Below are 27,547 nucleotides of genomic sequence, written 5' to 3'. Positions count from 1 at the left end.
TACCCTCTGAATGGCACACATACACGCAACCCATGTCTCAATTGTCTCAAGGTTTAAAAATCCTTCTTTAACCTGTCTCCTCCCCTTCATCTACACTGATTTGAAGTGGATTTAACAAGTGACATCAATAAAGGATCATAGCTTTCAGCTGGATTCACCTGATCAGCCTGTCATGGAAAAAGCAGGTGTTCCTAGTGTTTTGTATACTCAGTGTATAATTGATGAGGAAACATCCACTAAGTTTGTTTCTATTAGATACTAAGAGATAAACAGAATATGTGTTTATCTGACAATAGGACTTTAAACTGTGTTTTGCCAATGATATTGTTAGGACTTTGAACGTTATGTTCCTGTCCAATATCCAGAACAAACAGCTGAGAGATTGTGTCTGAGATGGCACCCTATTCCTTTGAAAGACCTCTGGTATTAAGGGTGTGAAAGTTTAAACGTTAAAATGAAATTGGTATCCTAATGTTAAGAGAAATCCCAAACCTAATTATATATATATTTTTTTAATAATACAAAAATGTAATAATGTTTTTGTAGATGCAGAAAGTAAACAGCATAGTGGGTCAATTTCCATGACAACTAAGAGCATTGGTTCCCTGGCTGCCACGCTGTGAACACGTGAAGCGAACCTGTGCACATGCGCAGATACTTTGTGTGACTGCGAGAGCGAAGTGTTGAATCTGGCTCAATATCCTATTCATTGATGATTACTGAAGTTGCGAGACATGGCAAGCCAATGAATCTGCGAGATACAGCATGGAATTGTGAGATACAGCTTTTAATTGCCGATAGATAGGCTGTTCTGTCTGTCTGTCTGGTAGCTGACATGCCTATTAGGGCCGTGATGATACCAGTATCGCAATATTTTTTCCATTTAAAAAATGTAAGCACGAAGCAGGTCAAACTAGTTGGTCCTTTAAAAACTAAATGTGACTCTGTATGACAACATAATTATGTTTCCAACATTACGGCTGAGTGGAGGCTGTTATAGCAGCAAAATGAGGGACCAACTCCATATTAATCCCCTTGATTTTAGAATGAGATGTTCGACGAGCAGGTGTCCACATACTTTTGGTCATGTAGTGTATCACGATACTGGTATCGTTCCCAGCGCCCTACTGCCAATACTGTGCACCTCGTTCTCTCTCCGTCCCTCGCTATGAAAGATGCGAGTGTTTGATTCGTTGCCATACTTCCGAGAACAGTCTCTTCCGTTCCAAAAATACTGAATCCTACCGGAATCGAATCTTGACAGTCAGAAAGGGTCGACTCTCCACCACTAAATCATTGTCGTTAATTAACAGTTGGAAAAATGGCAGAGAACGGCAAATGACAGCAGCGAAGTCCTGTATGGCAATACTTTGAGAAGTTAAATGAGAACGAAATTCAAACTTTCCGAGTTGGAATTGAGGTACAGTAATGGTAGTACAGGTGCGATGCTTAACCATCTGACAGGGACGCACCGTGAGACCCAAACCGTTTCTTGCAGCAGCGAAGCTGCATTGTGAATTCACGTGAAATGTTGTCAAGATTTCTTATTGTTTTTAATGGAACACCGATAAAACAATGGCGCTTTAAACGTTAAGAAACATCTTTCATTTGTCACGTCCCTATCTGGTATATTGGATGCAGTCCGGGTATCTTTTCAGTATTTTCTCCCTCAGAGGACCTTGTTTTCCCTATTAATAGTGTACTCTGCTCCCACATGATTATTTCCCTCACTGTTTTTGTCCCTCTTCTCCGTCCGTAGAGCATGTTCCAGTGGAGTTGCGGGAGCCCTTCTACTGTGACCAGTATGAGCAGGAGCACCTGAAGCCCCCCGTCACACGCCTCCTGCTCTCCTCTGAACTCTACTGCCGCACCTACGGTCTGCTGCAGGGGGACCAGGAGGGGTCAGGGGCCCCAAAAGACAATGCCACCCTGCTGCAGCTCCTCGCCAACAGGGGCGTGATCCCCAAAGATCAAGACATCCCCGTGACTGACGCGGACCTCCGGCATAAACCAATCAAAATGGTAAGCGATGGGTGTGGCATATGGCGTGTCGACATGGTAATCTTGGCGCCCAGAGCCAAGTCTCGTGTTATGTTAGGTTTCGTCTGACACGAGAGACTATGGTTTGAGTTATGGGAAATAGAGGACGATTTCTGTTTTGCTGTTGGCCACCAGTCTTTGTCTCCCAGTAATAGTAATGATTGCCCCTGGGATGGGATTGGGGTGACTGGGGATGACTGCCACAACACACAGGTTCAATTGAGGGAAGATCGAAGCTGCGCTGGAAACTGCCACTGGACCGGTCCTGGTGTCACAATAATCCATCCAGCAGTGATCGATCTGGTCGTCTGGGCATACGGTCTGCCTCATAGGGACACACACACAGGCATTGTCTGGTCACCCTCAGCCATTACTGCTGGTCCAGGGGGAGTGGGGATGTTAAAGCTGTGGAGGGGGATTGGGGTGTGTAGGGTGTTCATGTATGGGGAGGGGGTGGGTGGGTGGGTTAGGGTTGGGTCGCACAGGAAGGGACTTGTTTATGCTTTGATTCCACGGATTAGACAACATTAAAAAAAGACCCCCTTTCCGGGTCCACCCCCCCCATCACCCCAGCCGATCCCCTGAAGATGAGTGGATCCAGCTGTGAGGACCAGGGGGACGTCAGGGTGACTCCAGGGGGGATTCAGTCTTAATTCTGGGTGTAGCATGGTAGGGGTGGGACTGGGAGGGAGGGCTGGGAGGCCTGGAGAAGGTAGTGTTTCTGAGACAATAGGTGGCTCTGACTAAGCCTTACAGTCGTGGCCAAAAGTTTTGAGAACGACACAAATATTAATTTCCACAAAGTTTGCTGCTTCAGTGTCTTTAGATTTTTTTGTCAGATGTTAATATGGAATACTGAAGTATAATTACAAGCATTTCATAAGTGTCAAAGGCTTTTATTGACAATTACATGAAGTTGATGCAAAGAGTCAATATTTGCAGTGTTGACCCTTCTTTTTCAAGACCTCTGCAATCCGCCCTGGCATGCTGTCAATTAACTTCTGGGCCACATCCTGACTACCACAAGTTCTCAATGGGATTAAGGAGTTTCCTGGCCATGAACCCAAAATATCGATGTTTTGTTCCCCGAGCCACTTAGTTATCACTTTTGCCTTATGGCAAGGTGCTCCATCATGCTGGAAAAGGCATTGTTCGTCACCAAACTGTTCCTGGATGGTTGGGAGAAGTTGCTCTCGGAGGATGTGTTGGTACCATTCTTTATTCATGGCTGTGTTCTTAGTCAAAATTGTGAGTGAGCCCACTCGCTTGGCTGAGAAGCAACCCCACACATGAATGGTCTCAAGATGCTTTACTGTTGACAGGACTGATGGTAGCGCTCACCTTGTCTTCTCCAGACAAGCTTTTTTTCCGGATGCCCCAAACAATCGGAACGGGGATTCGTCAGAGAAAATGACTTTACCCCAGTCCTCAGCAGTCCAATCCCTGTACCTTTTGCAGAATAGGTACAGATGTTTTTCCTGGAGAGAAGTGGCTTCTTTGCTGCCCTTCTTGACACCAGGCCATCCTCCAAAAGTCTTCGCCTCACTGTGCGTGCAGATGGACTCACACCTGCCTGCTGCCATTCCTGAGCAAGCTCTGTACTGGTGGTGCCCCGATCCCGCAGCTGAATCAACTTTAGGAGACGGTCCTGGCACTTGCTGGACTTTCTTGGGCGCCCTGAAGCCTTCGTCACAACAATTGAACCGATCTCCTTTAAAGTTCTTGATGATCCGATAAATGCTTTATTTAGGTGGTAGTAGTTAGTCTTGTCTCATCGCTGCAACTCCCGCACGGACTCAGGAGAGGCGAAGATCAAGAGCCATGCGTCCTCCGAAACACAACCCAACCTAGTCGCACTGCTTCTTAACACAATGCACATCCAACCCGGAAGCCAGCCGCACCAATGTGTCAGAGGAAACACCGTACACCTGGCGACCTGGTCAGCGTGCACTGCGCCCGGCCCGCCACAGGAGTCACTAGCAATGAGACAAGGATATCCATGCCGACCAAACCCTCCCTAACCCGGACGACGCTGTGCGTCGCCCCATGTTCCTCCCGGTCGCGGCCGGCTGCGACAGAGCCTGGGCTCGAACCCAGAGTCTCTGGTGGCACAGCCTTAGACCACTGTGCCACCCGGGAGGCCCGTTAGGTGCAATCTTACTGGCAGCAATATTCTTGCCTGTGAAGCCCTTTTTGTGCAAAGCAATAATGATGGCACGTGTTTCCTTGCAGGTAACCATGGTTGACAGAGGAAGAACAATGATTCCAAGCACCACCCGCCTTTGGAAGCTTCCAGTCTGTTTTTCGAACTCAATCAGCATGACAGGGTGATCTCCAGCCTTGTCCTTGTCAACATTCACACCTGTGTTAACAAGAGAATCACTGACATGATGTCAGCTGGTCCTTTTGTAGCAAGGCTGAAATGCAGTGGAAATGTTTTTTGGGGATTCCGTTCATTTGCATGGCAAAGAGGGACTTTGCAATTAATTGGATTTCATCTAATCACTCTTCATAACATTCTGGAGTATATGCAAATTGCCATCATACAAATTGAGGCAGCAGACTTTGTGAAAATTAATATTTGTGTCATTCTCAAAACTTTTGGCCACGACTGTAGATTAGAACAATAGGCAAACTGCTCAGCACCAGTGAACCCAGAGCTGCCTGTGTTAAGAGAACACTTTGGGCTCTGTTACGAGCTGGTAGCTGGCTCTCTCTCTCCTCTTCTCTCTTCTTTCTTTTTGTGTGTGTGTGTGTGTGTGTGTATGTGTGTTTCTCTCTCTCTAACCACGTTTCCATCCACAGTTTTTATGCGAATCACAACAGCTCTGACGAAAAAGGAAGTTTCGGTACAATTTGATAAATGGCAACAGATAATTTGTTCGTTCGACATGGTACCGGTAAAGTGTGTTATGTGAGAAATAGCAGTGGAAGCGCCTTTATGTGGAAATGTTTATATAATAACATCATATCGAAGTAAACATGGAGTCACGTGATGATGTGGTGTGTGGTCCCCCTACTACGACTCCATAAACCATGCAGTTTATTAGGCTAAAGATTAAAGACAGTACCTTCATAAAGTATTCACACCTCTTAACTTTTTCTACATGTTGTGTTACAGCCTGCATTTAAATAGATTAAATTGAGATTTGGTGTCACTGGCCTACACACAATACCCCATAATGTCAACGTGGAATTATGTTTTTAGAAATTAAATTGTTTTTTACCAATTAATTACAAATTAAAAGCTGAAATGTCACTAAGCATTCAACCCCTTTGTTATGGCAAGGCTAAATAAGTTAAGGAGTAAAAATGTGCCTAACAAGTCACATAAGTTGCATGTACTCACTCTGTGTGCAATAATAGTATTAAACATGATTTTTTTTTTTTTACGACTACCTCATCTCTGTACCCATGTTTTCACCTTGTCATTATTCTGGAGGGCTGAGCCTGTTCAAATAGGAACTGTGTAACATTACAGCTTCCTGTCTCTTCTTTCACTATACCCAATTTAACGACAGTCTATAATGTTAGTCTCTAACTAATTCAATAGTATACGTCCTAGATTTTATTTTGAAATGTGACTTAGAAATATCTTAATGAGATGTAGAGGACTTTGTAAACGATTCATGGAATTCCAACTTGAGCACAATAGACATCGTAGAATTCTCATTATACTTCATGAAAGTGCTTTAGTCAAAGGCTACAGTTTGGCTTCTTGAGCATACTTTGACATTCTCCTAATTTTTACAGTGTGACTTTAACCATATTACCCCCCCCCCCCTCTAATACTGTATAATCTTCACTACAACATCTATGTTCTTACCCCCATCCAGCCCAGCTCCTCTAGCAGACACCGGCCCAACAGACACCGGCTCTGTGATTTGAATGCCTCGAAGTCAGTCTCTGGAGAACCTGTGTAGCTGTAGTCAGGCTTGTTTCCCCTCATAGTCAGTCAGGTGAAAGTAGGACGCTCCATTACCCCTGCCTCCGCCTCTCTCTGTCTCTGCTTCTCTGCCTGGTGCCTCTAACAGGGGAGCTACACTGGGCCGGCGAGCCGCTTTATCAAGTGTTCTCGGCTGTGAGCAATTATTGAAAATAGAACTAGAGTGTAATGTTATGCTGAGCAGCGCACGGCTCTCGTGAAACTGCCTGGAGCTCTCTACCTGTTGGCCAGGGCACCAGGTGGTGTATTCAGTCTGCAGGTCCTTGTACTAATTGGACCAGTGGTGTGCGAGGGGAGAGGTGTGCTGTGCTGTCTCATCCAGACCTGGGTTCAAATAGTATTGACGTTCTTACAAACACTTAAGCTGCGCTCGATTGAGCTTGCCTGGCTGGCGCAATGGAACCAATGGAATAGTGGAGGTGAGAGTTGTGCTCCGCTGTGCTCAGCTAGTACTGTCTGTGCTGTGTTCTGTGCTCAGATCATACTGTTCTGTGTTCCCGCTAGTGCTGTTCTGTGTTCCCGCTAGTGCTGTTCTGTGCTATTCTGTGTTCAGCTGGTGCTGTCTCTGCTCCATGGTGGTGATGGTGTTGCTGCCATGCCACCAGGCCTGGGAGGCTCCCTCAGCCTCAGCTGGCCAAGAGCTGGTAGTGAGACTCACCACTTGTTAGGCTACTACTGCTGCTACTCAACTTGCACCTGTAGTGCTCTCTGAGCTTGAGCTGTAGACAGTGCTGCTGTCTGAGCTGGGCCGCTGCCTGGCTCTGTCAGGGGAGGAAAGTGGGTCATGCAACACGCACGCGCAGCGTTAGGAGGATGGAACAGTGCATCAATGTGGGCCTTGGCCAGTAAACGGCTTTGGAGCAACAGCAATCTGCTGCTGTAGTGTGCGGCTTTATATGAAAGCTCATCTGTGTCATACACGCATGAATGCACACACACACACACACACACACACACACACACACACACACACAGCGTGTTCACACACCAACCAAAGTAATAAAATGCTAAAGTATATTTAAAACCAAATACGTTTATACTTTTACTCAAGTATCAAGTGTAAATGTAATTGCTAAAATATACTTAAGTATCAAAAGTAAAAGTATGAATCATTTCGAATTCCTTATATTAAGCAAACCACACGGCAAAATATTTAAAAAATGTAGTTACGTATAGCCAGGGTCACACTCCAACACGCAGACATCATTTACAAATGAAGCATTTGTGTTTAGTGACTCCGCCAGATCAGAGGCAGTAGATGACCAGGGATGTTCTCTTGATAAGTGTGTGAATTGGACCATTTTTTGTCCTGCTAAGCATTCAAAATGTAATCAGTACTTTTGGGTGTCAGGGAAAATGTATGGAGTAAAAACTTCTTTAGGAATGTAGTGAAGTAAAATTTGTCAAAAATATAAATAGTTAAGTACAGATACCCCCAAAAAACTAAAGTAGTACTTTAAAGTCTTTTTACTTAAGTACGTTACACCACTGCCTATCACTCCACAAAAGCCTATCGATCTGCAAGGGAAACACTTCAAGGTCTCAGAGCAAGTGACGTCACCGATTGAAACGCTAGTAGTGCACACCGCTAACTAGCTAGCCATTTCACACCGGACACACACACACAGCGAGGGTAAACCGAATATATTATTGTTTGCCAACAGCTAATATCTATATTGCCTTTAAATATGTTACACTGTGATATTGACCAGTCTTCTCTCTGGCTGTGTCCCAAATACCAAGAACCATATTTCCTATGGGCCCTGGTCAAAAGTAGTGCACTATGGAGGGAATAGGGTGTCATTTGGGAGGTTACCGCTGTTATCAATAACCGCACAGCTTACATCAGCTCCAAATGAGGCTGGGGCAAAACAAGCTAAATGAAATGCCTGCCACCTGCAGTATAGATATTTTAAATAGGATACTTTCTCTAGTGCCCCACCCTAGAACGGCGCGGTCACTGAAGCCATCTAGATCACTCAGCCAGTCTTGCTATACGACACCTGGTCTTGGGCTGTCCCCCACATGGCACCTTATTTCCCCATGTCCCTCAAACTCGACTCTGGACCTCAAAGCCAGTTCAATTTCTTTTTAACGAGTGTTTTTGAATGGAATCCTTGTTTATGTTGTCAGATTTACGTTTTGGTCATTTAGCACTCTTATCCAGAGCGACTCAGTCAGTGAAGTTCATTCAAATGTTTTATATAGCCTACATATGACAAAGGCATGAATGTACTTTGGGGGAGCAGTGGGGGTGGTCAGAGGATAGCCCTGTTTCAGAAGTCCCTGCCTGTGTCTATGGTTGGTTTTGGTCAGTGAGTCGCTGACACGTTGACCTAACTCATACTGCTGTGTACGCAAGTTTTCGCTCAAGTTAGCATCCGTCTAGAGCTCAGTAGGAATTAGAAGTGGCACAGGTCGGGTCCCAAGTGGCACCCCGTTCCCTATTTAGTGCACTACTTTTGACCAGGTCCCAGTAGTGCACCCATAGGGCTCTGGTCAAAAGGAGTGCACTATATAGGACAGAGGGTGCCATTTGGTACGCGGACTCAGTTTATCCCCTGGATCAGGAATGCTGCTGAACATCATCTCAAAACATTTGGGAGGTCACGGGACCTCCCAGGCCTGCCAAGGGGGGAAATAACATTTAGTTGTATTTTCTTTTGTTTGTTACAGAGAAGATTCAACAAAAGAAAGCTGCAGGGATTACAACATTGATCTTGGAGGTTGGTTGGGGGGACATTGTTATCCATTTGGGAGGGTTGCAAAAAGCTGGCGCAGCACAAATTGGTGTGGTTTTGCTGCTGCTTCAGTATTTAGTATTTAGCTAGACATGTCCAATACCATGTGCTGTTCTTGTCAGTGGAGCGTGGGGTGCCGGGAAGCGCACCAGCCCCACCAAACCCCACCGCGCTGCACCCCTCCCCCCCCCTTCACTGATCCCCACACCGACCGCAAGAGCACTCCGCACCCACCGAACACCACTGATCCCTCAGACCTGGCTGGCTGTCTGATCCTTCTCTTTGTCCCTCTGTCTAACCCTGGATTTCATGAGTACGGGGCTGTGGCCGGGGGGGGGTTCAGAGGGTTAAGTCATATTTCAGACATAATCAGATTTTACCTTTTATCCGTCATAATCGCTCTTAACGATCTGCGAGATGAATTTAGTGTTTGTTTTCCTGTTATTGTTATTATTGACATGGATGATAGTCGCAGTATTCCCAAAGCAGAGATGAATGATTTCCTTATGGACAGCTTAATATATATTGTTTAATATTATATTATTTAATATGTTGGAGGATATGTTATGTCCGGTCAGCTCAGGAGGATTCTGAGCAGAGCGCCCCAGTGTTAAGCCGGCGGGGGGGGTAGAGCACCGCTCAGGATTGTGGGTGGTGAGGTGCATTGTGGGTCAGATTGTTGGTTGTTATGGTGATTTGGCTGGTGGACTGTGTGCCCTGTGTTCCAGGTTTGCACCTCTCTCTACCCCCCTCTCCCTTCTCATTAGTGAGAACTTGTGATTTGGCTTAGCAAGCTCCGCAGGGTCAGGACAGGAAATCTGTGACCCCCCCCTTTTCCCCCCCTTCTCCCAACCCCTCCTCTCTTCCTCTCTACTCTGCTTTCATTCCACGCTTTAGTTGTGAATGACCCTGTAGTCTACTCCCTCCTGAATGATCACTGTATTACACCACAGTGAAACAGTCCCAGCCCCACCAGTAAAGGGCTTATTCTCACTGAATAAGAGTTTATCTGGACACAATTTTGATTTACAGAATATGTACATACACTTTTCAATTCACATTAGCGAATGGAATGTCACGAGCCGGGAGAGGGTTTGGTTGACGTTCTTGGTTACGCAACAATTCACAAGCATGTGCAGACAATTAAAGGGTTGGTATAATTCACTGGGGAGTTGATGTTGAGCTGTTCTATATGGAAGTCCATTCCCACCACCCAAAAATAAAATGCATATAGATCTTACATATAGGTTCTGTTTCTTCATTTGTAGCATTGTGTGCCGATTTCCATCTATCCACGTTGCAAAGATCCGCATAGCAGGGCTGCTGGCAAACGTGTGGCAACCTGGCATTTTCCCCAGCACTTTTAATTTAGTTTAATACAAAATGTTGACACACAAGCTTTGAAAAGAGGGACAAAGTAATGTTTTTTAAAATCTGATTCGCCTCATGATTTGTTTGACAGGATTTTAATGTTTTCATTCTCCCTAGGGCCAGGAGTTTTTCCAGGAGTTAAAAAACAACAACATTTGATCTGATTTATAAAAAATCTGGTCCCATCATAGCCCATATAAAACTGTTTTTTACAGCTGATTTTATTACTATGTCATAACCGGAGTTTTACCTGGTTAGGTCAGCCTAGCAGACCATGAACAACTCTGGGCCCCAGGAAAACAATTCCCCCCCACCACTCTGGGACCTGTGGTGCCACCTCTGAAATCACCACACAATGTTAAAAATTAAAAAACATTTATTTTCTTTCATTATCTATCTAAAACATGTTGATTTATGTAGTTTGACTTACATATCTCAACATTTTGTAGACTTCCATAGTTTTGCGTGGCTCAGCAGGTGGCAGCTACTGCGACCAATTTCAGAATGTAACGGGCAATTTAAGGTAAACACTCAAGGAAAATGTCTACATTTCAGCTGTTTCAAAAACATTGCTCTGCTATTACCAATTCTTCTGTAAGTGTTGAGCTCAACGAGACCGTTCTGTTTACACTGCCCTGTTCAGAGGGTGGGAGGACTGTCAGGCGCGACCTTCGGAGGTAGTGCTCGAGACTAGAGGTCGACCGATTTAATCGGAATGGCCGATTTTAATTAGGGCTGATTTTTTAAAAGTTTTCATAACACTCCACGAGGAGACTGCGTGGCAGGCTGACTACCTGTTATGCGAGTGCAGCAAGGAGCCAAGGTAAGTTCTAGCTAGCATTAAACTTATCTTATAAAAACAATCAATCTTAACATAATCACTAGTTAACTACACATGGTTGATGATATTACTAGTTTATCTAGCTTGTCCTGCGTTGCATATAATCGATGCGGTGCCCGTTAATTTATCATCGAATCACAGCTTACTTAGCCAAACGGGTGATGATTTAACAAGCACATTCGCAAAAAAAGCACTGTCGTTGCACCAATGTGTACCTAACCATAAACATCAATGCCTTTATTAAAATCAATACACAAGTATATATTTTTAAACCTGCATATTTAGTTAATATTGCCTGCTAACATTAATTTCTTTTAACTAGGGAAATTGTCACTTCTCTTGCGTTCTGTGTAAGCAGAGTCAGGGTATATGCAGCAGTTTGGGCCGCCTGGCTCGTTGCGAACTGTGTGAAGACCATTTCTTCCTAACAAAGACCGTAATTAATTTGCCAGAATTGTACATAATTATGACATAACGTTGAAGGTTGTGCCATGTAACAGCAATATTTAGACTTAGGGATGCCACCCGTTCGATAAAATACGGAACAGTTCCGTATTTCACTGAAAGAATAAACGTTTTGTTTTCGAAATGATAGTGTCCGGATTTTACCATATTAATGACCTAAGGCTCGTATTTCTGTGTGTTTATTATATTATAATTAAGTCTAAGATTTGATAGAGCAGTCTGACTGCGTGGTGGTAGGCAGCAGCAGGCTCGTAAGCATTCATTCAAACAGCACTTTCCTGCATTTGCCAGCAGCTCTTCGCTGTGCTTCAAGCAGTGCGCTGTTTATGACTTCAAGCCTATCAACTCCCGAGATTAGGCTGGCAATACTAAAGTACCTATTAGAACATCCAATAGTCAAAGGTATATGAAATACAAATGGTATAGAGAGAAATAGTCCTATAATTCCTGTAATAACTACAACCTAAAACTTCTTACCTGGGAATATTGAAGACTCATGTTAAAAAGAACCACCAGCTTTCATATGTTCTCATGTTCTGAGCAAGGAACTTAAACGTTAGCTTTCTTACATGGCACATATTGCACTTTTACTTTCTTCTCCAACACTTTGTTTTTGCATTATTTAACCAAATTGAATATGTTTTATTATTTATCTGAGACTAAATTGATTTTATTGATGTATTATATTAGTTGAAAAAAAAGTGTTCGTTCAATATTGTTGTAATTGTGGTTATTACAAATATATATATATATATATATATATATATATATATATAAAAATCGGCCGATTTAATCGGTATCGGCTTTTTTTGGTCCTCCAATTATCGGTATCGGCGTTGAAAAATCATAATCGGTCGACCTCTACTCGAGACGTGATAAGTATTGTCTCTCGAATTGATGCCTCTCGAAAATGTTCCTTTGCTATCTTTCATGTGAAACCAGCTTCAGTTTCCTCCTCCCCTCTTCACACTCTCACTAGTTCCTTCACTCTCTCACATTCCTTTCTACTGTCAGTCTTTCTCTCTCTGTCAAATTACACACTCTCAGACTCTCTAATTCCTCTCATTTTAACACAAACTTTAAGGTAATGGCTCCCTCTGTGTCTGAGTCTCTGTTTGGATGCTTTACTGTATTTCCCTCTACTTTTTGTCTTCTAAATTGAACACTTGAAAAGGCAGCCATTGCAGCGACATGATGACAAATGGCTCAGTTCCACAGCCATTCCAGTCGCTCTGTTGTGGGTAATCAGTGTCAGGGAGTGGTGTTGAATCTCTCTCCCCATTAGAGAGAGCTACTGGGCTGGCTGGAAATGGCATCTCCACCCCCCCCCCCCCCCCCCCACCCCCCCACCCCCCTCAGACAGCCCAGCTCAACCCAGACCATGCAGACATCATGACAGCTTTATCCACATGCTACCCTGAGTGCTCTCAGCCCTTGTCTTTCCTCTCTCTCCCTGGCCCTGCACTGACTGTGCTAGCCAGATTCCCCCCCCCAACCCCCGTATTTCCCCTCAGTCCCAGCCCCGCCCCCCAGACCCCCGTCCCTGCCCCCCAGACCCCTTTCCCTGCCCCCAGACCCCCGTCCCCGTCCCTGCCCCCAGACCCCCGTCCCTGCCCCCCAGCCCCTGTCTCTGCCCCCAGCCCCAGTCTCCGTCTCTCCCCTTGCACTACACTGCAGACAATACGTATACATTGAACAGACAAGTCTTGGCTCACAGATAAGCTAGTAGTGTGACCCTGCCTCCGTTGAGCACAACACAACACTAGAGTGAGGAGGGGAGAGCCCAGCCGTCTCTCCCAGTGCCCAGCGCCCTCCATCCCTCCCCTTAGGTAGAATGGTATGTGACAGCAGGGCAACGGTGACTGGGCTGGCACTGCCATGTAGTCTCTAGTCTCTCTTTCTCTCTCGCACACGCACACACATACACACACACACACACACACACACACACACACACACACACACAGCACTGTGCCGACGTCAGCACTTTACACCCAGCACACAGAGAGAGAGAGAGACAGACAGACCAAACGGCAGTTGTGTGGAGAGATTCAGGCCGCAGCCTTGTAGCAACAGCAGTGTGTGTACATGCTATGATGACTACCAGTCAGGGAGAATTTGTGTTCTGAAAAAGTAAAACAACAAGTAGAGTAAAAGGGGCTGGTTAGTACAGATTAGGCTCAGACTAAAGAGGGATTGAGGTGGAAGAAAGGGCCCCCCTGACAAGGGAATCTGTTGTTATGACCGGTCTGTCCTCTCCATTGCTCTACTTTTGACCAGGCCCCTTTGGTTTCTGGTCAAAAGTACCAGGCCTCATTGGTATCTGGTCAAAAGTACCAGACCCCATTGGTCTCTGGTCAAAAGTAGTGCACTAGGTAGGGAATAGTGTGCCATTTGGGACTCAGACAGGGTTAATGATTATAACAAAGAGAGGGGGCTGTGGTTAGCCAATGGAGAGAAGGGAGGAGGCCTGCTGCTGGTAAGCCATAGGGCTCTGGTCAAAATAGAGCTGGGCGGTATACCGTATTTGACTATATAACGGTATTGATGTTTTTTTTTTTTAAGATATACGCAACGCCGGCTCGTTTTTATAGTTTACTCTGTTTGATACTTGATGTCTTTCTACCTCTCCTCGTGCTGTATGCCGCTTCCCCTACACCAAACCCTGCCCCCTGTCATGCCAGGAGAGAGCAGTTGCTCTTGAGTCACAAGCACTTTCTTTCCGTTCACTCTGCAGTCTAGCGTTCTATAACAATATTAGTTTGTTTATCTTACTGTCTGCAAACTACTGTCTGCTAGTTTCTTTTCTTAGCAAGCTGTGGCTAAAATAAATTGTTAGCCCCTAATGCTAATCGCTAGTTAGCTGGCTAACGTTAGCTAGCTTCTAAATGAACTAGGAGTCAGAGCGAACGTAGATGACTAATACAGACTGGGACCCGTTCTGGTGCAGGCCTAGCCCGTTGTTTGTGCAACGGTATCTTCAAAATCCGAGAGGAATAGGTGAAACATGAATACGTAATAACAAAAGTGCATAAATTGTACAAAAGGCAGAAAATATGTATTTTAAAAGTTTGATTGAACAGTATAAAACAATTTGGATGGAGAAAGACCCATTTGAAATCACTTAGAATGTATGTGTTGCCACCCTGGGGCCATGAACTACTCATAAAGCATATTTGGAAGTTTTACTGTTCAAAAACATAAAATACCTTCACAAATGTGAAAATATTGTGATATGATACGTTGGCCATATCGCCCAGCCCTAGGTCAAAAGCCGTGCACTTTTTAGGGGATAGGGTACCATATCGCCCAGCCCTAGGTCAAAAGCTGTGCACTTTAGGGAATAGGGTGCCATTTGGGGACTATTTTGTTGTGCGTTATGTGAAACAACACTGATAGAGGGGGAGACAAAGATGGAATCATTATTGCTCTTAGTGGTAGATTCATGTACGAGGGGCAGACGAGAAGCAACTGTTAGTGTAGAACAAGCATAGTCGGGTAAACGACCGCAGTACAATTATAGCAATGGGTACATTTCTATATTTTCTGTGTCCTCTGTATCTATCATATCTTCAGCTAGTGTTGCCCAAATTACTCTCCCCTGTCTTAGCTACACATCAGTCCTCAGCCCCTTTCTCTCCCCACTGCCTGTCTCTGACCCTGTTTCTGTCCTCAGCCCGTCTCCATTTCTCCCCCATCCCGTTTCTGCCCTCAGCCCGTCTCTCCCCTCAGCCCCTGTCTGTACCCCCATCTCCGTCCCTCCCCTCAGCCCCTGTATGTGCCCCCGTCTCTGTCCTCAGCCCATCTCCATTTCTCCCCCGTCTCTGTCCTCAGCTGCTCTCTCTGTCCTTAGCCCCGGTCTCTGTTTCTGTAGTGATGTGGATCCTTAGAAATGAGCATATAACAGGCAAAAAAAGGCTAAACTAATCATAGATCAGCACTCCTGCTCTTAAACAATTCATGAATAGAGGCCTTCAGGACAGGAGCCCCTGGTGTCGTTCAGTTGGACAGCTAGTCCAAAGGAAACCTAGCCTGGTTAAAACCAGACTGAACGCTGTGCTTACCAGGCTAGACGTACAATGCCTGCTTGGCTGTCTGCACACTGAACTGGCTGTCTGCACACTGAACTGGCTGTCTGCACACTGAACTGGCTGTCTGCACACTGAACTGGCTGTCTGCACACTGAACTGGCTGTCTGCACACTGAACTATCTGTCTGCCCTGCTATCTGTTTGCCCTGCTAGCTGTCTGTTTTGTTTTTCTGTCTTTGTCCTTGAGTCCTACTGAAAACCCTAAGAGCACTTATTTAAAACAACCCTCCAGACTCACAACCCTCCAGACTCATTGTCCTTCACTGCATGGCCTTGATTTGATTGGAAGGTCGGAGTGTTGTGTGTTTTTATAAACAGTTCTACACTTCACTAACTGGGTCAAAGGCTGTTCTCGTCTCCGTTGGGGAGCAGTGGAGGTTACATGAACCTGTAGGCCCACTTCTCAGAACCTGGTGTGTGTTCGTGCGTGAGTGCCACTAGGGTTGCACATTTTGGGGAATATTCAGAGGTGGAAACTTTCCGTGGGAATTAATGAGAATAAATGGGAATTTACGGGAATATATGCAAATTAATATTAATACCAATTAAATATAGATGTTTTTTGCATTGAATATATTTTCCATATCATATGGAGACAGAAACCTTTTACCTTATCATAAGTAGACATGATTAAATCCTTCCAATATAAATGTAAAAAACTATTTACTTACGAATTGAACTTTAATTAAATGAGTTGACTCTTCACATGGGATGATTTCACTCAACAACAAAAGGGAATATTGAATGATCCCCAATGATCCATCGCATCTCCCAAAAACATTTTAAACATACATCTGTAAAGTGATAGTGTAGAAACTAAAGCCTTGGTTGTATTCCTCTCAGGCTTCCATGTCTTCTCCCTGGACCTCCTCAATGTCCACCTCTTGAACATCAGACTCTGAGGCCTCATCTTCACTGTCACTTTCCAACCTTGATGAGGATGGCTCGTTGTCAGGCTCAAAAAGCCTCAAATTTTCCCGGGTGGCCACCAGTTTTTTAACCGTTCTATTGGTCAGCCTGTTGCGTGCTTTGGTGTGTGTGTTCCCAAACAAGAACCAGTTGCGCTCTGAGGCTGCTGATGTTGGTGAGATTTGGCAGATGATGGAGGCAACAGGGGAAAGAGCCTCAGATCCACAAAGTCCCTTCCACCAGGTGGCTGAAAATATATGTTGGCACGACTGCCATATTGCATCTCCATCCCAAAGACCTTGCTAGGAAGTCTACTTCGCCAGACTGCCAAGAACCTTGCCCTCATCCAGGCCAAGGTGGCGAGACATCATAGGCCTTGTTGATCTCTGCACCAGACAGGATGCTCTTACCAGCATACTTGGGGTCCAATATGTACACTGCGGCGTGTATGGGCTTCAGGCAGAAGTCTTTACGCTTTTTGATGTATTTTAGAACTGCAGTTTACTCTGCTTAGAGCAACTCCTCATTGTTTTAATGCTTCTGGTATTTTTGCAAATGACATAAGTGATCACTGTGCCATTGCCTGTGTGAGATGGTAAAATTCCTAAGAAATCTCCATGTGTTATTACGAAAGAAACTTGAAGCGGTTTGATAGTCAAGGTTTTTTACATGATGTATCTAGCATTGAATGGAATTAATCCCTGATGTTGAACTAGCCTTTTCTTACTTCCGCAACACATTCCAGGATGTATGCAATAGGCATGCCCCTTTTTAAATAAAATCAGGATTAAGGGCAGACAGAACCCTTGGTTTACTAAGGAACTTACAACAATCATAAGGGAACGAAATGCTATGTGGGCTAAAGCAAGAGGGACTGGTTTGGCAGATGATTGGATGGCTTTTAAACGTCTTAAAAATCTGGGTGTGGCTATGATCCGTAAATTGAAAGCAGACCACTACCTGAAATCTACTTCACATAATTTAAATAATCCATCCAAATGTTGGCAAGTAGTGAAGGGTTTGGAGTGCAAAAAAAGATACACCGCTTCCCAAACAATTGTTGGTCGACACACAGATTGTAACTGAGAGAACCTCCATTCTGAAAGCCTTGAACCAGAGTTTTTTTTTAGATGCAGGCAGTTTATTTGAAAAGGTCAAATGTATTATTGAGCCCCCTATAAATTTACCTGACACCCCTGTGCACTCCTTCACCAGGTTCTCCTTTTTGTCCTTCTCTGTTTCAGAAGTGTGTAAAGCCCTGAAAGAAATTGCTGGGAAAAATCCCCTGGCCCTGATGAACTAGACCCCCGCTTCCTACACCTAGCTGCAGACATCACTTCTCCCCCCCCCCCCCCCCCCCTAATATGTATTTTTAACATCACGCTTGATATAAAGGAAATCCCCAAGTTATGGAAATCTGCTTTTGTACTGCCTCTCCTGAAAGGTGGAGATTCTTCGCTTCTTGACAACTATCGACCCATATCAAAATTGTCTTTACTGTCAAAGGTACTGGAGTCCTTAGTTAGTCAGCAGCTAAAGGCCTACTTCCAAGAAAACAACAATTGTTGTCTCAATGAGAAAAACCTGTATAAATAAAGGTCAAATAACAAAACTGAAATGGGCAGGGCAGTATGGATTTCTTCTCTTACATCTGCAAGCAGAGTCTGAACATCAGACTGGATGGCATTGTCTCCCTCAATCTGTGCAATGGCTACTGCTATAGGTTTCAGGAGTTTCAGGCTGCTTTACCACTCTCTCCCAAAATACATCATCCAGGAGGATCCTCTTGATGGGGCTGTCCATATCGGCAGACTGTGATATGGACATTTATTGGAGAGACTCCTTCCCCTCCAGGAGACTGTCAAATGATGACAACACCACCCCAACGGGTGTTGCTGGGCAGCTTCAATGTGGTGCTCTTATTCTTCTCACTTTGCTTGGTGAGGTAGATTGCTGCTATAACTTGATGACCCTTCACATACCTAACCATTTCCTTGGCTCTCTTGTAGAGTGTATCCATTGTTTTTAGTGCCACGATGTCCTTGAGGAGCAGATTCAATGCATGAGCAGCACAGCCAATGGGTGTGATGTGAGGGTAGGACACCTCCACTTCAGACCAAGCAGCCTTCATGTTCGCAGCATTGTCTTGTCACCAGTGCAAATACCTTCTGTGGTACAAGATCATTGATGACTGCCTTCAGCTCATCTGCAATGTAGAGACCGGTGTGTCTGTTGTCCCTTGTGTATGTGCTCTTGTAGAATACTGATTGAGGGGTGGAGATGATGTAGTTCATTATTCCTTGCCCACGAACGTTCGACCACCCATCAGAGATGATTGCAATACAGTCTGCTTTCTCTATGATTTGCTTGACCTTCACTTGAACTCTGTTGAACTCTGCATCCAGCAAATGAGTAGATAAAGCATGTCTGGTTGGAGGGGTGTATGCTGGGCAAAGAACATTCAGAAATGTCTTCCAATACACATTGCCTGTGAGTATCAGAGGTGAACCAGTTGCATACACAGCTCGATCAAGACATTCATCAGCGTTTCTCTGACTTAGTTCCTCCGTTGAGTCAAAATAACTTCTGATAGGGCGGCAGGTAGCCTAGTGGTTAGAGCGTTGGGCCAGTAACCAAAAGGTTGCTAGATCGAATCCCCGAGCTGCCAAGGTAAAAATCTGTCGTTCTGCCCCTGAACAAGGCAGTAATAACCCTAGGCCGTCATTGTAAATAAGAATTTGTTCTTAACTGACTTGCCAAGTTAAATACAGGTTAAATAAAAAAAGAATTCCAGGAGGACCATGAGCTGTTGCTATCGATAAGGTGCCTGATTCATCATTTTCACCAGAAGTTTACATACACTTAGGTTGGAGTCATTGGAGTCATTAAAACTCATTTTTCAACCACTCCACACATTTCTTGTTAATAAACAATAGTTTTGGCAAGTTAGTTAGGACATCTACTTTGTGCATGACACAAGTAATTTTTCCACCAATTGTTTACAGACAGATTATTTCGCTTATAATTCACTGTATCACAATTCCAGTGGGTCAGAAGTTTACATGCACTAAGTTGACTGTGGCTTTAAACAGCTTGGAAAATTCCAGAAAATTATGTCATGGCTTTAGAAGCTTCTGATAGGCCAAAGTTCAATCACTGGAAAATAAAGTGGACGAACTACAAGCACGTATATCCTACCAATGGGACATTAACAACTGTACTATCTTATGTTTACATAAACCTTAGCCAAATACATGTCAACTCTGTTTTTCACAATTCCTGACATTTAATCCTAGTACAATTTCCCTTTCTTAGGTCAGTTAGGATCACCACTTTATTTTAAGAATGTAAAATGTTTGAATAATAGTAGAGAGAGTGATTTATTTCAGCTTTTATTTCTTTCATCACATTCCCAGTGGGTCAGAAGTTTACATATACTCAATTAGTATTTGGTAGCATTGCCTTTTAAATTGTTTAACTTGGGTCAAATGTTTCAGGTAGCCTTCCACAAGATTCCAACAATAAGTTGGGTGAATTTTGGCCCATTCCTCCTGACAGAGCTGGTGTAACTGTGTCAGGTTTGTAGGCCACCTTGCTCGCACACGCTTTTTTCAGTTCTGCCCACAAATTTTCTATAGAATTGAGGTCAGGGCTTTGTGATGGCCACTCCAATACCTTGACTTTGTTGTCCTTAAGCCATTTTGCCACAACTTTGGAAGTATGCTTGGGGTCATTGTCCATTTGGAAGACCCATTTGCGACCAAGCTTTAACTTCCTGACTGATGTCTTGAGATGTTGCTTCAATATATCCACATAATTTTCCTGCCTCATGATGCCATCTATTTTGTGAAGTGCACCAGTCCCTCCTGCAGCAAAGCACCCGCACAACACGATGCTGCCACCCCCGTGCTTCACGGTTGGGATGGTGGTGGTCGGCTTGCAAGCATCCCTCTTTTTCCTCCAAACATAACAATGGTCATTATGGCCAAACAGTTCTATTTTTGTTTCATCAGACCAGAGGACATTTCTCCAAAAAGCACAATCTTTGTCCCCATGAGCAGTTTGAAACTGTAGTCTGGCTTTTTTATGGTTTTGGAGCAGTGGCTTCTTCCTTGCTGAGCGGCCTTTCAGGTTATGTCGATATAGGACTCGTTTTACTGTGGATATAGATACTTTTGTACCTGTTTCCTCCAGCATCTTCACAAGATCCTTTGCTGTTGTTCTGGAATTGATTTGCACTTTTCGCACCAAAGTAGGTTCATCTCTAGGAGACAGAATGCGTCTCCTTCCTGAGCAGTATGATAGCTCCGTGGTCCCATGGTGTTTATACTTGCATACTATTGTTTGTACAGATGAATGTGGTACTTTCAGGCGTTTTGAAAATGACTCCCAAGGATGAACCAGACTTGTGGAGGTCTACAATTTATTTTCTGAGGACTTGGCTGATTTCTTTTGATTTTCCCATGATGTCAAGCAAAGAGGCACTAAGTTTGAAGGTAGGCCTTGAAATACATCCACAGGTACACCTCCAATTGGCTCAAATGATGTCAATTAGCCTATCAGAAGCTTCTAAAGCCATGACATAATTTTCTGGAATTTTCCAAGCTGTTTAAAGGCACAGTCAACTCAGTTTATGTAAACTTCTGACCCACTGGAATTGTGATACAGTGAATTATAAGTGAAATAATCTGTCTGTAAACAATTGTTGGAAAAATGACTTGTATCATGCACAAAGTAGATGTCCTAACCCACTTGCCAAAACTATAGTTTGTTAACAAGAAATTTGTGGAGTGGTTGAAAAATGAGTTTTAATGTCTCCAACCTAAGTGTATGTAAACTTCCGACTTCAACTGTACAGGACGGTTTTGCTAGCACAGACTGGAATATGTTCCCGGATTCTCCCGATGGCATTGAGGAGTACACCACATCAGTCACTGGCTTCATAAATAAGTGCATCGATGACGTCTTCCCCACAGTGACTGTACGTACATACCAGAAGCAATGGATTACAGGCAACATCCGCACTGAGCCAAAGGGTAGAGCTACCGCTTTCAAGGAGCGGGACTCGAACCCGGAAGCTTATAAGAAATCCCGCTATGCTCACCGACGAACCATCAAACATGCAAAGCGTCAATACAGGACTAAGATCGAATCGTACTACACCTGCCCCGGGCTTGTCGGATGTGGCATGGCTTGCAAACTATTACAGACTACAAAGGGAAGCACAGCTGTGAGCTACCCAGTGACACGAGCCTACCAGACGAGCTAAATTACTTCTATGCTCGATCTGAGACAAGTAACACTGAAACATGTATGAGAGCATCAGCTTTTCGGGACTACTGTGTGATCACGCTCTCCATAGCCAATGTGAGTAAGAGCTTTAAACAGGTCAACATTCACAAGGCCGCAGGACGGATTACCAGGACGTGTACTCCAAGCATGCGCTGACCAACTGGCAAGTGTCTCCACTGACATTTTCATCCTGTCCTTGACTGAGTCTGTATGACTGCACGGCCAGGCACGACTCCAACACCATCATTAAGTTTGCCGATGACACAACAGTGGTAGGCCTGATCACCGACAATGACGAGACAGCCTATAGGGAGGTCAGAGACCTGGTCGTGTGGTGCCAGGACAACAACCTCTCCCTCAACGTGATCAAGACAAAGGAGATGATTGTGGACTACAGGAAAAGGAGGATCGAGCACTCCCCCATTCTCATTGACGGGGCTGTAGTGGAACAGGTTGAGAGCTTCAAGTTCCTTGGTGTCCACATCACCAACAAACTAACATGGTCTAAGCATACCATGACATTCGTGAAGAGGGCACGACAAAACCTATTCCCCCTCAGGAGACTGAAAAGATTTGGCATGGGTCCTCAGATCCTCAAAAGTTCTACAGCTGCACCATCGAGAGCTTCCTAACTGGTTGCATCACTGCCTGGTATGGCAACAGCTCGGCCTCCTCACCGCAAGGCACTACAGAGGGTAGTGCGTACGGCCCAGTACATCACTGGGGCCAAGCTTCCTGTCATCCAGGACCTCTATACCAGGCGGTGTCAGGAAGGCCCTAGAAATGGTCAGACTCCAGCCACCCTAGTCATAGACTGTTCTCTCTGCTACCGCACGGCAAGCGGTATTAGAGCGCCAAGTCTAGTTCCAAAAGGCTTATAAACAGACCATTTGCATTGCCCCCCCCCCCCCCCCCTATTTTACGCTGCTGCTACTCTGTTTATTTTCTATGCATAGTTACTTTAATAACTCTACCTACATGTACATATTATCTCGACTAACCGGTGCCCCCACACATTGACTCTGTGCCGGTACCCCCTGTATATAGCCTCGCTATTGTTATTTTACTGCTTCTCTTTAATTATGTTACATTTACTTTTACATTTTTTTAGATATTTTTCTTAACTGCATTGTTGGTTAAGAGCTTGTAAGTAAGCATTTCACTGTAAGGTGTACACCTGTTGTATTCGGCACATGTGACAAATAAAATTGTATTTGATTTGACTAAATGCTGTGCTTTCCAGGCTTGACTAACACTGCTTGTCTGCCTGGCTGTCTGCACACTGAGCTATCTGTTTCTTTCTGCGTCTGTCTCTGTCTGCCCTGCTGTCTGTTTTTCTGTCTGTCTATCTGTCCTTGAGACCTACTGATAACCCTAAGAGCACTTATCTAAATCCAACCCTCCAGACTCTCTAACTTGCACTCTCCTTCACTGGCCCTGGTTTGATTAGGTCAGAGCATTGTGTTTCTATGAACAGTTCTAGACTTTACCACAGATGGGAACAATGAGAGAGATATTTCACTGGATGTATAAATGTGAAGCATCCCCTTAGCGTTTCCACCCACTGCCAAATATGGTAGTGAGAGGAAGTCCACTGGCCGGCAGTGAGAGAAAATGAAACGAGATGGATTTTGGGTGACAATCTGCACATTTTCTTATCGGTGAAACATTTGATTTCAATACAGTTTTCTGTTCCCAAAACTAGAATCTGTTATGTCCAGAGTGGACTAAGTTTTGTAGACTTTACCCTTTGCAAAAGTTTTAAAAAATCACGTTGTTTAGGAGTGCAAAAGCGAATTGAGTTATTGCACATGCGCACTTCACAGAGGAGGCGTTCCCTAATGGAAATATGCAGATACATGCTAGAATGCGCCAATAGGATCTCGCTAGCTCGTGCTTGGCTCTGCCAACCTCCTTGCTTGTTCTGGCAACTATGACTCATTTGTTCCCATTGGAAACGACAGTCTGTCGTTTATCTGGGTTTAGTTATACAAATCTTTGACTGTACTAACTGGGTCAAAGGCTGTTCTTGTCTACGCAGAACTCTCATGATGACTTCCGATTTTTTGGGGGGGCCCCAACCCCATCAGTTACCCATCCCTGACCTAGCCCCATGGCAAGCATGGAGGGATGCAGCAGTAGACCGATAACGAGCTAACCCTCTTATGGGAGCTAAGGAGCTCTCCCCTGAGTGAGCTGATCATGTTTTTGGTGTGTTTTAATGGGCTTGGGCCATGAGAGCGCAATGTAATGGGTTTGGCCATGAGAACTAAAGGCACTAATAGGTTTGGCTATGAGAAAAGGTTCTGGGGCTCTAACTAGCTTGGAGAAAGGCACTGTCATGATTTTGGGCAAGGAGAGAAGGAGAGGAACAGAAGCAATGGGCCCTGCATTGGGGGTTGGCTGGAAATACGCCCGTTTTAGTTTGGGATGTGACCGGGGAAGCTATTGTTGTGCCCTTTTTTATGTTGTGTAAATTGATACTGTATGTTTTATGGTTGTGTTGGTGTGAAAGAAGGGGTTTTGTGTGTAGTTTTACGCACATTCTAGTTTGTGTGTGTGTGTGTGCACGCGCACTGCGCCGCAGGATTTCTGGAGTTTGTGCATCTCTCTCACTGAGCCATCCCTAGTGAGTTGATTACAAAACAACGCTGTACAGAACCAAACTGTATCCTGCACAGCCCTAGAGGCACTGTACACAACGTTATCCTGTAACCTGTCGTCCATGAGTCATGCTGCCATATCTCCTAGCAGAGAGGAGGGAGAAAACGCGCCACACACAACGATTAGAAGGGAGAAGAGGGAATGACTAGGAGGAGGAAAGAGAGAAGGTATACCGTGAAGGGGCAGAGAGGGAGTACACAGAGTAAAAAGGGCTGTTATCGTGACAGCACAGATGTTCCAAAGTTCACTCAGACAAGCTCTCTCTTTTTTTTTTTTCTCTCTCTCGGCTCTCTTTGCTCTCCTGCTCTCTCTCTCTCTCTCTCTCTCTCTCTCTCTCTCTCTCTCTTTCTCTCTTCTCTCTCTGGTGTGGTCACCGCCACGCTTTCTGCTGACTCAGAGCTGTGGTTCTTGGAGTCCCCTAGTGGCTGTATGTGGTATTGCCCTGACAACCTGCCATACATACTACATACTGCAGCCTGGTGTGATCTCATCTCGCCAGCTCTGCCACATTAACATGGACCATGCTCTTTCAGAGCAGTCTGAGGCTGTGGCCCAAATGACACCCGCTTCCCTAAATAGTGCACTACATTGAACAGGGCCTTTGATTCAACCCTATGGGCTCTGGTCAAACGTAGCGCACGATACAGGGGATAGGGTGCCGTTTGGGACACAGCCTGAATGTTAGTGCTGCTACCCACCATTATTGCATTAGCCATAATTGATGGATGCTGTATTCAATGTCGTCTGGGTTTGGTGGGCGAACAGCCAATCCCGCAGCTACCTCCCCTGACTGTTCCAATGCTGACAGTTCCCTGTTCTCTTTGCTGTGATTGGTGCAGAGTGCCCACCTGGCGGTGATGGATGCCCTGATGTCGGTGGGCGCCATGGAGACGGTGAGCGCAGTGAGGATGGCTGGTGCGGCGACAGGGGAGGAGCTTCTGGGTGGAGTGGGAGGAGCCAGCTGGGAGGACACCCTGCTCCACTGGGTGAATGGGGTGAGGACAAGGACAGGGAGGACTCTCTGTCTCACTCTCTGTCGCTGAGTCAGGATTTCATAACCCAATTTATATCGGAGTACAAAATATACAGACTTATAACGTGTGGCTTTCCACCCCCCCCCCCCCCCCCCCCCCCCCCCCCCCCCCCAGTTGAATCAGAAGCTGAGAGAGCAAACAGAGGGTGCACAGGGTGACCCGTCTCAGGACAGCACAGAGCCACAGCCTGTCCAGCCTTCAGTAAGTATTACACTACACCTGTACTACACAGGGATTGTGTCCAAAATGGCGTCCTATTCCTTATATAGTGCATCTGTATAGAGCCCTATGGGCCCTGGTCAAAAGTAGTCCACTATGTATGGAATATGGTGCCATTGAGGATGCATGCAGTATTTATGTCAACAGCACTCACATTACACAACACATTGTGTAATACATGTACATTCATCTCATGGATTACATACTATTAAAACAGTCTGACGTAAACATTTCCTGTGAACAAGCATGTTTTATACAGTGTGTGCATGTAAGATATTTCTACTTTATCGTGACAGTTTATAGTCAGTCTCCTACGCACACACTATACATGCAATCTCCCTAGTAACCTGGTGCGTGTGCAGGTAGCTACCAAAATAAAGGAAACCACGAGCCGCTGAAACAGCTTCAATGTGCCTTGGCATAGATCCTAGAAGTTTGGAGGGATGCGAGACTTCTTCCACGAGATATTCCATCATTTGGTGTTTTGTTGATGGTGGTGGAAAATGCTGTCTCAGGCACTGCTCCAGAATCTCCCATAAGAGTTCAGCGGGGTTGAGATCTGGTGACACACACACACACACACACACACACACACACACACACACACACACACACACACACACACACACACACACACACAACCCTTTAAACCCCCTATTCTCCCTTTGAGACTCCTCTTTCAAAGTCACTGAGATGTCTTCTAGCCATGGTAGCCAAAATAATGGGCAACTGGGCATTTTTCTACATGACCCTAAGCACGATGGGATGTTTTAATGGCTTAATTAACTCAGGAAACACACCTGTGTGGAAGCACCTGCTTTCGTATCCCTCATTTACACAAGTGTTTCCTTTTATTTTGCCGTTACCAGTATTTCAACATAATGCATACATTTTTAGGCTATATAATCTTCAAAACTGTCTTTTTCCTCTTAACTATCCTATTAAAGTAGCCTTAATACATATAGTATCCTCTCCTCTCCACCTGTCTTCTCCTTCCCCGCTTTCCTCTCTTTCTCTGTCCTCTTTCCTCCTCTCTGACAGTGTCCCACTCGCTGGTACTGGAAACTTGTCCCTGTAAGTTCCTCCTCTTTCTTCTCCTCCTCTGTTGCATCATTCCTTATCTTTCTCTCCGTCTTCATATTCTCGCTCTTGTTAGATTTTCGAATGAAAGGTCTGTTCTGTTTTTCTCTCCCTGCCTCTCCCCCTGTTGGTACAATATGAGAATGCAGGCATACTGCTTCACTGCTCTGCACTAGGCCTATCCGCTGTACATTTCCTTGGGCTGATGTCACAGGGAGGGGCAGGTTATTGTTGTTGTTGGACATAAATCACATGTAATCCACTCAGGGCTCTGGAAATGTAAAAAAAAAAAAAAAAACGTTCCTGCTAGAAACCAGTCCGTCTGGTCGGCTCCGTCTTAAAAAGGACCATGTGTGAGGGGGGGTTTTAGTTTCTAGCCACTAGCCAGTCATTGTTTTGAGTCCCAAATGGCACCCTATTCCCTATTTGTTGGATTACTTTTAGCCAGGGCCCATAGAGTAAGAAGTAATGAGCTTATGGTGTAGGCCTTTTATGTGAGGTGAAACACTATGAACTGTGCCAATACAACTATTCTAACATGGCTGGTAGTCATAGCTGTTTTACACTATATACGTTTCTATCTGATTGGGACTGTTGTGTAACATTACACTCTCCTGAACAGACCCCAGGTATTACAGTCTGTTGACACTGTGCTGGCTGTGTTCAGTCGTTGTCTAAAACCTGAATAGTCTCAACCTGAATAGTTTACCTGCGTCAGGTTGGGTGAAATATATTCCTCCGACGAGACTCTCTCTCCTGGCCTACTTTCCACTGACAAAGCCCTCGCTGTCTCTGGACTCATTCTATGGTTACGTCCAAATTGCCACCCTATTCCCTTTGAACAGAGCCCTAGTC

The 27,547-nt window shown here is 44.9% G+C and overlaps 1 protein-coding gene across 2 annotated transcripts in view; it reads left to right on the top strand.

The window, feature by feature from the left end:
- camsap3 (calmodulin regulated spectrin-associated protein family, member 3) overlaps positions 1–27,547 on the top strand; it is a 52,685-nt gene that overhangs the window by 11,813 nt on the left and 13,325 nt on the right. For both annotated transcript variants that reach the window (XM_038980658.1, XM_038980666.1), the window contains exons 2-4: positions 1,760–2,022; positions 25,199–25,354; positions 25,508–25,594. In XM_038980658.1, the coding sequence (XP_038836586.1) occupies positions 1,760–2,022; positions 25,199–25,354; positions 25,508–25,594 (506 nt within the window). The remainder of the gene's footprint in view (positions 1–1,759; positions 2,023–25,198; positions 25,355–25,507; positions 25,595–27,547) is intronic.

Source organism: Salvelinus namaycush, chromosome 3 (genome assembly GCF_016432855.1).
Source record: "Salvelinus namaycush isolate Seneca chromosome 3, SaNama_1.0, whole genome shotgun sequence".
Lineage (NCBI taxonomy): Eukaryota > Metazoa > Chordata > Actinopteri > Salmoniformes > Salmonidae > Salvelinus > Salvelinus namaycush.
The sequence above is the reverse complement of the archived record's forward strand: the minus strand, read 5'-3'. Positions and strand labels throughout refer to the sequence as shown.